At 29.6% G+C, this 13836-nt stretch overlaps 1 protein-coding gene across 2 annotated transcripts in view; it reads left to right on the forward strand.

The window, feature by feature from the left end:
* The first annotated feature begins 13501 nt into the window (after positions 1–13501).
* The window catches only part of LOC148238259 (protein sax-3-like), a 48151-nt gene continuing 47816 nt past the window's right edge, over positions 13502–13836 (forward strand). The window contains exon 1 of one of the 2 annotated variants that reach the window (XM_088206135.1): positions 13502–13765. In XM_088206135.1, the coding sequence (XP_088062261.1) occupies positions 13714–13765 (52 nt within the window). In that variant the 5' untranslated portion in view covers positions 13502–13713. The remainder of the gene's footprint in view (positions 13766–13836) is intronic. The other variant, XM_088206136.1, reaches the window with a different exon arrangement.

A 13836-nucleotide genomic window follows, 5' to 3' on the forward strand; every position in this document is an offset into this window, starting at 1 on the left:
ATATAAAAAATCTAGATATAAAAATAAGAAAGTCAAAAACTATTACGTAGTAGGTCTTAAAATAAATTTCAAAGAAAATAAAAATAAATATTCCATACATTTTATGTAATATAAATACATAATCTTAAAATATAATTGTCATAATCCACTACATAATTATTGCTACCTTTGCTGGACAAAATTTTGTAATTTAGAAATTTCTTGTTTAAGAAAAAATTCTGATTCGTATATTTTGGAACAGAAAATTGACAAAAAAAAGGAGAAAATACCAACCCGTCATTAAAGGGTTATAACATTGAATTTTATAAAACGACTTAAGTCGAAAACTTACCGGACTCATGTCATCAAGTGTTTTAAATATATGGATATGCATTATCATTAAAAAAATATATTACGAGCGAGCTTTTTAGAGGGTGTATGATGTAAGACTTGACGCAAGACTGTATTCACTAGTTAAAACATGTATCAAGCAGTATTTTTTTTATAATTAAACTGAAATGACAGGGAAAATATATTTTCACTTGTAATACAAATTCACTGAGCAAGATATTTAGCTGATTTGAATGACGCAAAAATTCAAATTGAGCATAAATACGTATATAAGTGATATTCGAAAAGAAATAAAATATAAGTTGCAAAATGTATTTACATTATGAAGAAACTCTCCGTACTTGCGTAAAATATGTTAGGGCGACACTTAAAATTATTAAAAAGGACTTAGCATGTCACGTTTCGCCTTTTAGACGAAAATAAAGCACGCGGAGTGAATTATATTTCCGTTATGATAAAAATATAACGCTGCGCCATATTCCACCCAGTCTCTCGCATAATATTTTATATTGCAAACGCGATATTCTGAGAATTTTTCATCAAAACATGCGGAGAGTACCTGTGCGGTACGACGGCGCGCGTAAGCACACGCGAGCCGGGTGATTTTTCCAAAGTCCCCGCTGATGGATTAATTCTCGTACCTTAAGCGGATTTACCATCTGAGCCGGGTTTAATTGCGAGAAAGGATTATGTACGCTTTGGGAAAATTTTCGATTTTTCTTATCTCCCCCGACGAGCTGTTTTATTTTTTTACGATTGCGCCTACTTTACTCCTCCGCTTTATCGCTCGCTCCATTACGTTTTATTATCATATTTTCTTGACAAAGCTGAGCGCGTGAGATTATTTTAACGGAGCGACTCCCCTCTTCGACAGCCGACGGATTCTGAAATTTCGAAGATCGGTCTTAGTGCAGCGACCTTTCCGGTGCATAAGGCGAAAAGGATTGCCGCATCCGCACGTCCGATTCGGGGATGTTGCGTTGCCAATACACAAAGGAAATCGTCGGATGAAGTCAGGGGCGGCTTCTGATTGAATTGAAAGGGAGAGTTCCTACGACGCCCCCAGTAATGAATATGGACCCGGCGACACCTTTGAAAAACCTGCAAAGGGATCATCATTCCCGTGTTATCAAGATTTTATTACAGATTTTAATAAAATATAACAACTATATATTGCATCAAACCCCACTGAACTTTCAGTAACAGATTATCACACTACTGCCTTCTCTAGATTTTAAACTTTATTAATAAACAAAAAAACGGTTTATATTACTGAGACACTGTCGAATATAATGTATCGCGATTACCACCGCGCACCGTCTTTTACTTATTCGAAGTCTCTGAGTAGCTTCGATGTAGAGGCCCCGCCTAAGCCAACTTTATTGTTTTATAGATACTGTATTTGGAGCATTTGCTTAAGTATGTGGCGCAATGTTAAAGTTTATATTCACCTAATTTATTATGACAAAAAAACTAAATATACTAAAATGTTTATTTCTATATAATTTTTTTTGTCTAAACAATTTATTTAATATAATTTTTTTACTTATTACTTGTTTTATTTATTTTATATCGTAGTAATAAGTGTTATACGAAAACTAGTATATAATTTTATTTATTTATTATTTTTTAATATAAATAAATAAAAGCGATCTTTTCTTATCTATAAGTGAATAGAAATATACTGGCCGTTTTAATATAACAATAAATAGGTACATAAGTTTTTCACGGTTGCATAAACAAAAGGAGGTAGCGTATATAAAGACAGAATCATAAAATATAAATGATCTTAAAAAAATTCAATCTTGTTATAATATAAAATCCTTAGAAAATATCGCATGATATGTAACTATTCCAATATTTTAAAAGTAGCAATGAGATAAATCGGACGTATGGTATTCGATACGAGCAAAGTTTTCCCGATACTATTATTCGGTAGCTGTGGGCCACGGAGCAGCACATTTCACCTGTGGGGTGGAAGGGAGAGTTACGACTTATCAATGAGACCGGCTGAATGGTAAATAAGGGATGTTGTGGGGTGACGTGCCATCAGTGAGATTAAAAATGGCACAAACAGTTCACGGTGCACATATTCGATAAACAACTTCAATTCGTTTCTTTAGCGCCCACTTCCTTATCCCCAGATTCGGGGGATGGCAAAATAGAAATTGGAAATACAATATTTATGCTTATTTTGGAAATTAAACGATATTGTTCAAATAACCTCGTCTAAGATGTTAGCGCTGCAACCCCAATTCTATTCAGACGGATCCCTGAGTATTTAGCCCTGTCAGCTTGCGGTAGGGCTTGTCCCTTGAGAAATGCTGCAGTACGCACAATGTTTAACTTAGTGGCTAAATTTTCAACTACAATATTTTCTTTGATGCTCGCTTCGTTAGCTAATGTTGTTTCTATAGCTTATTTAAAACGCTTTCAAAGAAATATATTTGTAAATATCATTTTATTCAATAAATGTTTTATTTTAATTGTTTTGCCGTATACATATTTTGCCACATCGGAATTTAAAATAACCCATTCTTAGGTATTTCGGCTATCGATTATTCCAGGTATGAAATCGTTTTAATATAATCATTGTAAATTTCATTTATTAGATAACATCCAAGAAACTACACATATTGCGAGCCGTGGCTCGGAACGGAACGATCTAGGTGATTTTTTGCTGCAACAATGAATTTAATTTATTTTTCTGTAACCATATTTCTTTAGCTAAATAACCGACTGCATCACAATCATTGTCACGCAATTGTCGTGAAATATAGTATCGACAAATATCAATAGATAAAAAAATACGTTTTATTACCATTTATACGGTTGGATCGACATTAACCTCAATCTTCATACGTACTAAGCTCACATTTAAAACGTACCTGGTTCAGTCAAATCTAATGTATTAGTGCATTAAATGGGAAGCAATGATAATGTTTATGTATTATAAAAGAAAAAACTCACTTTTCGGTCTCGGAGCCCGTCGACGAAAATTCAAAATTTGAAGATTTCATTACGATTGTTTATCTAGTTTAATCAATGTAGTCTTATAATCTTTATACATATTATGTATATATTTTATTTTTATAGTTATTACATACCTGGTTAATTTGCAATCCGAATATTTATTTTCAGTCAAATCGAACAACGCACATGACGAATTAATGAAAATTATTGTTGCGTAGCAACATATGAATAATAAATAATAATTATTCAAAATTGTTGTCACGTTGATGTCTGCCATTTTGTTTTATATTTGAATGCTTATTTTTCATTGGTCGACAACAAAAGAATACGAAAATCATCGTGCCAACTCTTTTTTTATTTTAATAATTATATTTAAATATATTTCCTCTGTTTACGAGTATTATTTATTATATACCGTTCATACAAAGCAATACGATTTAAAAATTAGAAAATTGAGCATAGATCATTAAATATAAAGTTATTCGCGCCCGGAAGCGAAAGCGGAAGCAACGGCTTAGAACAATTATATATAAGGTATTTATATAATTAAAAATCTGGATAATATTCGATTAAAAACCTTAGTCATAACGGAATAAATACAATCTTTAACTACTAAATAAATAGTAAAACAGTGACATATATTTTAATAAGTATTAACTATTATTGCAGATTTTGATCAATTATTATCACTATGCACGACTTAGTTTGCCTTTATTTTAATTAATAATCAAAATATTCATTTGTGAGATTAGGAAAATCTAAGAAACCCTAATCTGTAATGGTCGATCGTAATTAAAATTATATAATAATATAATAATCGTAAATTCTAATCTCCCAGACACGATAAAAACTGAGAATCACTAAAATATATTGGGATTTGAACCCATGATATTCGGTTATTAGTAATTTGAATTGTTTATTGCGCTGTTGATGTTTCATACATTGTAAGGAAAATTAAAAATATAATAAAAAAGTTATACATATGGTAAAAAAAAAACTAAACTTTATATTGCACTACAATGAACTTGTGTTTTGTAAACCATTTTTAGATATGAATTAAAATACAAAATTATGGTGGCTTTGGAGTTAATGAAAAATAAAAATTATGCCATAATAACAAAAACGTATTTTAAAATTAGGTAAATATCTTGTTAATGAATTCTTATCAAATGTTTGGTTTCTTATAACTTTCTTATAAATCTATAAGTAGCTTGTTTTATAATATAATAATAAAGTGGATGTATCTGTTGATCATATTTATTATAAATGGTTCAAAACCCATTGATTAATATTTAAATAATATTTTACTTAATATTGTAAATATAAAATATTTTTTTAAATATAAAAGTTTAATTAGCTAATAAATCGTTAGCTGGGAGAAACTATTTTCAAGCCCAATATACAAGATATTAAATAATTTTAAATCCATCCCATATTTTATACATTAGAAAAATATTTTACTTTTAACATCTCAAAAATTAAATTTTATTACTATAGCTAAAGAATCGTTTTATTATTTTAATATTAACATCATCATAGTCGTACTTAATGCTATATTTACATACATATGTATTTATATGACTTATATTTGTTACCATTTTTGGGGCGCTTATTATAACTTTTTGAAGCAGAACGTTGAAAAGTCGATGATATTATAATTATAACATGTAGTAAAATATTTACTGAATATAAATTAAAATGTTAAAACAATATTTCATTTTTTTGATAATAATTTTAGATTTAATCAAATATTCTGTTTGAATATATTAATAAAGAAAAGCTACAATATAAAAGTAAAAGCAATAAGTAATTCCTTTTTCGATAAGTATACTCTTTACGAAACAAATCCCCAATTTTCTCGTTAATGTTTTTCCTGGAAATAGCTATTGATCTTCTCTGAGACGTTACACATGTTTGCGATTTAAATATATCCAATTATTCTCGGATTTAGTTTTTCCGTATTTTTATTTATTAATGACGCAAATTCGCTAAACGGATTCGCTTTAAAAAGCGAAAGTTGTAAAAAGGAAAACTTTTATATTAGCAGTCACAATGACTGGCCGGCTGGGCAGGAACATAAATTGATCCACCGGCGGGGGAAAAGTCGCCGGGAAAACTTCTTTGATTGGAAAAGTGGGGTCGAAGGATCCGCCGTTAAATTTATTATTTACCCTCGGATCCAATCTCTTTGTTGCTAATAACGACAAATTTCATATGCCCAACTGCTTTAACCTTAAGTCCGGCTTTGTTTTGGAAGACGATACGAATCGACTGACTCGTGAATAGCTCATCCACTAATATAATCTATGTATATCTTTCAATATTACTTATGAGTACTAGTGACAAAATATCTTTGCATATTTATTTATAATTGATGGAATAACTATAAGTAACGTTGTGGCTCTTACTATTGCTAAAATTATATACTGCGCTATTTTTAAGTATACAGAATGTTACTATATAAGTTACTACATAGTGGGTCCCGCTCATTCTGCACTCATAAGCTGAGTGCCCACCCATAGGGTTGGACCCGTAAGGCCCATGTACTGGTAACGGCAGTGGTAGACGCAACTAATACTAAAGTAGCTATACAAATATTATTTATAATTATATTTAATTTTATTAAAAAATAATATTTTTGCTTTTAACTGTATTTTATTCAAAAATAAAAAAATTATCATCATAAGCATTTGTTTATATACCATTGTCTCGTATAAGTCTGCTTGTTGTAAAATATATAGCAGGATAAAATAATTATCAAAGTTGTTTCACTGGTCTTTCGAAGCCTCATTAAGATGACATTTTAGTAACATCTGCTTGATTTAAATAATTTATAATTTTTGCATTTGGGTATAAATGTTATTAACTGTGAAGATGCATATATCTCCAATCCTATCTTCCGAGGACACAAACATCTATTGCTCCTTAATAGCGGCTACGAGAGCAGTTGCTCGTTCTTGAGATCGAGAGGTAAATATTATTCCAACCGGTAGTGTGCAGAATGAGTGAAAATATAATTTGCGGAGCTTTTGAAAAACAGACACAATAGGCCATCGTTCAAAAGTTGAAAGCACAAGACGGATTGCGTTGCGGCGCAGAGATGAATACGAGAGATTTTTCAAACCCCGTATAGCAAAATAGGGGTTGGATAGTAACCCAGTTCTGGCGAAACACGCGAACTGGCCGGCGCGATCGTTCAGCAAACAAACCAGCGTTACGTGTCACACGATAAGCCATTGTTCTTCGTCCACCTCTTAAACTACATCTAACTACCCCCGCTAGTCACGTGTCCCTCTGCAAATTAATTTGGCCGCACACGCGAAAAACAATTAACACTGTCAACTGTGATTGTCGCCTACTTTTTACGTTATGAAAATTTTGACTAATTTGAATAATTCGAAACGCTCGATAGTATCTCGGAATAAACAAAGGTATATCGGACGTCACGCCACTTTTTCTACCGCTCATGTTTTCACGACGGACCCAATTTGCGGCCAAACGCACACAAGCCTTGTTAACAAATTAGATTATCTCTTGACAATTTTCAACGGCGACACGTTATGCTTTTAATTTGGGGAAACGTGCTATGTACAATACGCGTGTACCTTCCGCTTATTCGATGTTCCAAATTTATACCTACTTTTTTTTACTACATTTAAAAATACGTGTATTTTATATTAGCACTGTAAAAAAAAACTGAACTCACTGTGCTACAAAATAAAATGTCACTATTTATACATAAAAAAATTATTATTTTAAAGAAAAGAAGCAAAAAGTTAAGTTGAAAAAAAATAAAAACAAATAAATATCATCCTATGCTCAATATACTTGACGGCGTCAGGCTCCTGACACAACTCGCATAATTCATTCCAACGACAGAAAGTATCGTAGCTTCTGAGCATCGTATTTTATCAACATAAACATATATTAGTATGATTTTTTTATGATTAATTGTGAAAAGTAATTTTAACATATATTTTATTATTATAATAAAACTTTTACATTTTCATCATAAGACATTATTAAACAAATAATACATCTTATTAAGGTACTATTTATATTTACAATATAAATATTTTTGTTTAATGCCATAATAAATTCTACCTTTTTCTGCGGTCGATGGTTTGATAGGTAGGTACATATGTCATATTATACTTATCATATAATATTCACATATATTTGTAAAAAAGAGGCATCGGTTCTTACTAAGCGGATTTCTTTTAAAGATAAATAAGTCCATTAAGAAAAAATAAGATTAATTGTTGTTTTATTCAAATAATAATTTCCTATTTTTATATTTAAAATCACACAATTAATATCCTCTCAAATTAATCAAAATATGATAAACTGTAAAATTGCTAAAATATTTTAGTAAAAGTTGAATAAGTCTAGTGTTTTTTCTCTATAAAATTCCTAAATATCTCAAAGTATGAATAAATAGACTTACACCACTTTCAAAAACAACGGCTCAAATATAGACATTCACAGAGATCTACAAAATATTGCAGATATTAACAATGTGAAATGTATATTAGTATTCAATTTAAAATATCTTGCAAAGATTGACAGGGGAATCTTTTACATTTTTATATATATATGCTTATATTCCCTATAATCTTTAGATGATAACTCTGAGTTAAATGTATCTTAAACAATGTAAACTAATTTACATAATATATCAAGTGCTCAAAGTGTCTTAAAAATACTATAATATTTAATTTTATTTTTAACGATTTACAAAACATAAGATTAATAAAATGAAATATCAACAAAATAATTAAATTTAATTAAACGGTAATAAAAAAATTAAAACGCAATTTAAGAGATGAAAGAAAGGCCATATCGCCATAGCCTTAATTAAACACAATATTGACTTAACCCAATTATAATTATGCTTAATGATAATTTTTATTAGGTGGGCAAGAAATGCAAAATAAACATTTTTTTTTTATCACGTGCCTTTTTGATTAAATTTGAATGGCAAATTTTATAACGCGATTGCGTTTCATAGCTAAAGTTGCAAAGATTGTTTCGTTATGCAAGTGACGATTATTTAAAACGCACCTATAAATTAAGGGTAGTTTGAGGTCGCATGCTCGCGCTCTATAAATCACCTATTTAATATGTAAATAATTTAATTCACCGAATAGTTTAATTAGCCGACTGTTCGGCCGATAAATTAATAGTTAACGTTAGCCTATAAACTATCAATTAGTCGATTTCTGACACTTTCTAAGCACATGAATAATAATAATCGTAACACAATGGTAATATTATATATTGTAATTTTTTATTCGTTTTATTTAAACGCAAAATATTCTCACATGACAATAAAAATTGTAGTACTTTTAGTTTTACATATAAATTTAGTCACAGTTTTAATAACATTACGGAACTCTTAAAAATTTGTAGCATTGTACATATAAATGAAAAAAAATAAATAATATTATCAATATTGCTTATTTGAGGTCATTACGTGATAGACTATCAAGATTAAGCAACAAATGTTTCTCAATCCTACTCAATATGAAATATACAAAAACATTTTTTTTAATTATAATATATAGTAAATTCTTTACTATGTAAAATTAAATTTAAACTAAATGTGCTCTATTTGTAAAACATTTACGGTCAAAATAGGTAGAAAATTGATTAAAGCTACAATACTTCACGCGTCTCCGCTCTCGACTGTTGAGCAAGGTCGCTCGCTTACGCTAAGGCACGGACGAAAAGTGATACTTTTTTATTTATTTTTTTATTTACGTTATTCATCATAAGTAAAAATTTACTCATTTTGGGGTTACAATTTATTACAATAAAATTACGAATACGTATATTTAAATACATTTAAAAAAATAATAAGTACAGTTTTTTTTTTTAAATTTTAAAAGAACAAATAAAAAAAATATGAAGCATAGTAAATATACAGAAAAAATAAAAATAGTTTAGTAATATAATAAATGTATTATTCATTGACTTTTAATATTTTTATTTATTTTATTTAAATTACATAAATTCATTAAAGAATATTTTCTAATTTAATTGCAATTATTTTTAGTCAATTTTGGTAAATCATTTTATATGCAATATATGATAAATAATTTGTGCCAAACTTCATAGAAACTGCTTGAGAGTTGAGTAAGACTTTGGAAAATCTAGTTTCTTAGGTATGCAGCTTTCATCTGAATTTAAATTAATTATTTATAATTGATTTTCTCTATAGTCATTTTTTAGTTTATACAACTTAAGCTTGTAGATGCTATTGATTCCAAAGCATATAAATATATATATTTCATGTTCAAGTAAACTATATATTTAAGGTAGTTATTCAGTTATAGAATTATTGATTTGTAAAATAAAAATGAAAATGGCGTTTCTGCGGCTTATGTGGTAGCACCGCCACTGCTGTGGAGCGATACGTACAATACATCATGGCTTTCAATACAGGTAATTTAAAATATTTGTTTTTATGTGTTTTAAGCAAAAGAAAAGCTATAATAATAATTTGTATCTTAAGCACACAAAACAGTACAAAGTTATATTTAGGAACAGATAAGTACCGGTATTAGAAAAATAACATTAGGAGTTATAATTGAGATTTCACTCAAACTATATTTTAAAAATTGAAACAGTTCAGAGTTGAATGCAATGAGAATAAGTATATAATTATCTAGAAACAGTTTTCAAACACTAAACTACTTCTGAATGCTTTTACCATTGTTACAAGTTTGTATATTACTAGAATAATACATGACAATGTACATCATTGATTTTTATAATAAAATCAATAAAATTTGTAAATACTATATTTTTACATAAAACCCAAAAGAACATATCAATTCCAAATAGTATTAAAAAAATATTTATCTTAAAATTTAATTTAAGTCAATACTAGTGTTTAAAAATATATATAAAATCACTACATTGCACTTATCAAATATGTCTTGACGTTTATTTAGAATGCGTTGAACATGATCGACCAGTCGCCCGCGAAGCTATTTGCAATCGAGCATTTTTTAGTATGCAATACTTTGTATTTTATGCCAAATTGTTTGTATCAACCAAAACATCGTACAAATCTAAACAAAATAATAAAATTATGTGAGATTTGAATGAAATAAATATTAAACATATTTGCAGAAACGTAAATTATATCAATAACTTTTTAAAACAAAATACGATACAATTCTGATCCACGATAGTTTTAGTATAACATCCATACACTTCCACAACTATAGATATAAAATGCATTTTAAATAAATCGATTCCAAAAATACCTGAATATTAAAATGTATATCGACTGGGCGCTAAATGTATGTAAGCTTTTGTTAACACGCGCGCATAAAAAGGGCAAAAAACACACACAGAGTTTTAATGTGACGTTTGTGCGTGACGCGGGACCGTAAAGGGTTAATGAAATAAGTTTTGCGACCATAATTTTGTCCGATATTTTGTTAGGTTTTAACCAAATTGAATATGTTTACGCACACTGCGCGTAAACATTTTCCAACAATGGAATTTCGCTCAAGAGAAGCCGTCTCTCTTGCGAATATATATTTTATTTACAGACGACTGTATACATTATCGATAAGTTTAATACACAATACGCCGAGTGTATCGATTCGCCCGTCCTTAGTCGAGAAGAGATACGCGAGAGTAAGATAAACAGAACACTCGTTACGGCTCGTTAGCTGAGGTGTTTCGTTGGAAAATATGAGTTTTTAATAATGTAATTATTAGCGACGGGGATTTGAACTTAATCTCGCAAAAGCGAAGACGAAACATAAAAGAACACTCGACTCGCCGTTCCCAGAGCGAGGCGAGGGAAGCGAAGGGAATTCTAAAACGTCAACCGTACCGGGTGAAATCTTTACAGAATTCCAAAATCAATTCGTCTTTCGGGGGAGAATATCTAATTCGTCAGCCTTCGCGTTTTTGGCGTATTTGCACAAAAAATACCAAGGGACAACTTATTATTATTATTCGCATTATCGACTCCTGAGCTCTTACGATTATTATTTGTGTCACTTATAATATAATATGTGTACATTCTATGTATATACATATTATATATATATATATATAAACATTTAGACACACAAAACATATTTTATTAGTTATTTTTTTATTATGTAGTAACACAAGAACTTGTTTTTGTAACCGATCATTAAATATTGTATAAATACCCACAATATGATAACTTTATTTATTTTTATTCATTTATTATTTTTTAATACTGTTAAAAAATATTGTGTTTCTACACTTTAGCTACAAAAATACCTAATAAAAACTTTAAATCACTCTAACCGGATTAATGACTACATCAAATTTAAAATTATTAGCTTGGAATGCAAATGGTTTGCGAGATAAAAAAAAATGAATTTGTTATTTATTGAATTAAGCATTCTAGTTAGCTGCATTAATTATTATTTTGTTTTTTTTGAAGCTAAATTAAAATAATATTATTTTTAAATAACAAAAACTGCATTCAAATTGCTTAAAATTTTTCTTAAAATTTATAATTTTTTTTAGGTAGTGATATACAGTCAGCTCTTTAAGGTAGCATATGCAGTTTATTTAACAAAAATTAAGGTTGATTTAAAATCGGTATTACTTAAACCTAGCATATTTTTTTATATTTTACTTAAAACAATTTAAAACAAATGGCGTGCATTTCATCAATTATATTACATAAATTAATCAAACCATTGTCAATAAACTACTGTATATGCTAGAAGAAAACCAGTAATAAACAAAATTCAGCATAATTGCAGCAATAAAACATACACATACATGACTTTTATTACAAAAATGTCTGAAATGACCATTTTTTTACCTCACACCGGCATCTTTAAACAAACAAAAATGTCAGAGGTGACATTTTTTAAGCTCTCCTCAGCATTCACAAAAATTTTCAAGGTCACATTTTTTAATTTCATTTTTAAAACATATATTATTTTTCAGGACCCCAGTTAAATAGTGCTAGTCTAAAGAAAAAAACAAATAATTTTAAAAATGTCCTTATACAATTTTTTTATTCTTTATATATATTTTTAAAATTTTTGTGGTATAAACTATGATTGATATAAATGATAATATATGCAAAATTATAATACAGTGCTACTAATAAAAATTTTAAGTACCTATTTTTTTAATAAAAGTAGTAAATAATACAATCTCTGATTTATGACGCCTTTAAATAAAATGACGTTTTGCTGCAATGAATATGGTAAATCGCAGGCGGTAATTAGGGCAATTTAAATAAATACAATACACGCGATTAGGTTTTGTCTAGTCTCGACTCGATGCGCTATTCATAACCATTAAAATGAATTCCCCCTCTCGAAACACAAATCTTAACTTTATCAGCAGGGGGCAGAGAGTATAAAGTCTCCGCATGCTCTATGGACTAAAAAAAGTAACACACGATAAATATAATGCGCACATTTTAATCAAATTATTATAGAGAATGTATACATATGCAGTATGTATATATTTATATACTTGCAATTTATTTATTTATTATTATAAAATAATAATAAATAAATGACTTGTGTTTGACTCAAATATTTTTAGATGTGCATAAATATGGTTTTTAAGTTATGAACCTACGCCATAAAATTATTAATAATACTTGCCAAGTTACTGGCATAAATCGCTTATCTTGACTAAAAATATACTGATATTCTTAGAAGTAAAATATATTTTTTATTATTTAATAAGCGAAATTTACAAGATAAAAATATCTGTGTAAATATTTTTTATTTTATTGTGTGGTTCATAATAGTTAAAATTTTGTGGTTAGTATTTTTATTAAAAGTTTATTTATGTGTTTTTTTTTCAGTTATTACATTATATATGAAAGTATTGTTATTTAATTTTTCATTCATTTTTATAAGTGAATAATATTAAAAATGAAAAGTGCAACCATCGGAGTAATTTCCTAAAAAATGCGACAGCCACAGGAAAAAATAAAATATTCACCCACTATGTTTGGGGTCAAATGCTTTATTTATTCAAGAACAACGCAGTCAAATTAAAAATCAGTACAGAATGTATCGAGCAACAATAGAGTTGATCTATGATATATCGCACTGGATCGATCCGTGCGTGGATCAACAGTTACGCAACAGTCAGTCGGGTAAAATAGGGGTTGTTCCGGGCTAGGGTGAAGGCGAGCGGCCAGGGGGGAGCGGATGAGACGGGGCGAGGGTGGGGGTAGACACACGGCCCGGAGTCAGTCTCTCTCCGACCGGCGACGAGGAGTCAGCGCGGTCCAAGTTGGCGCGAGTGTCGTACGCGAGTGTAGTGCCAGTGTCCGCGAGATGAGCGGCGAATTCGGAGCGAGCGACAAGCGGAGGAGAAGATGAACTCCTCCGAAGTAGAAAACGAGGAAAGCCCCAGAGCATAATGGACTGGGAGGCTTTCCTGCCGATTCTCCTGCTCCTCTCCATCTCAGAGGGTATGTTTACCTCAACGTACATTTTATTCGCAAAAAATCTGATTCAGTGAAACCGATCGTATTAAATAAAT

The sequence above is a fragment of the Plectrocnemia conspersa genome, unplaced genomic scaffold (assembly GCF_051122295.1).
Source record: "Plectrocnemia conspersa isolate PC_06_02 unplaced genomic scaffold, ASM5112229v1 ptg000002l, whole genome shotgun sequence".
In the NCBI taxonomy this organism is placed as follows: Eukaryota; Metazoa; Arthropoda; class Insecta; order Trichoptera; family Polycentropodidae; genus Plectrocnemia; species Plectrocnemia conspersa.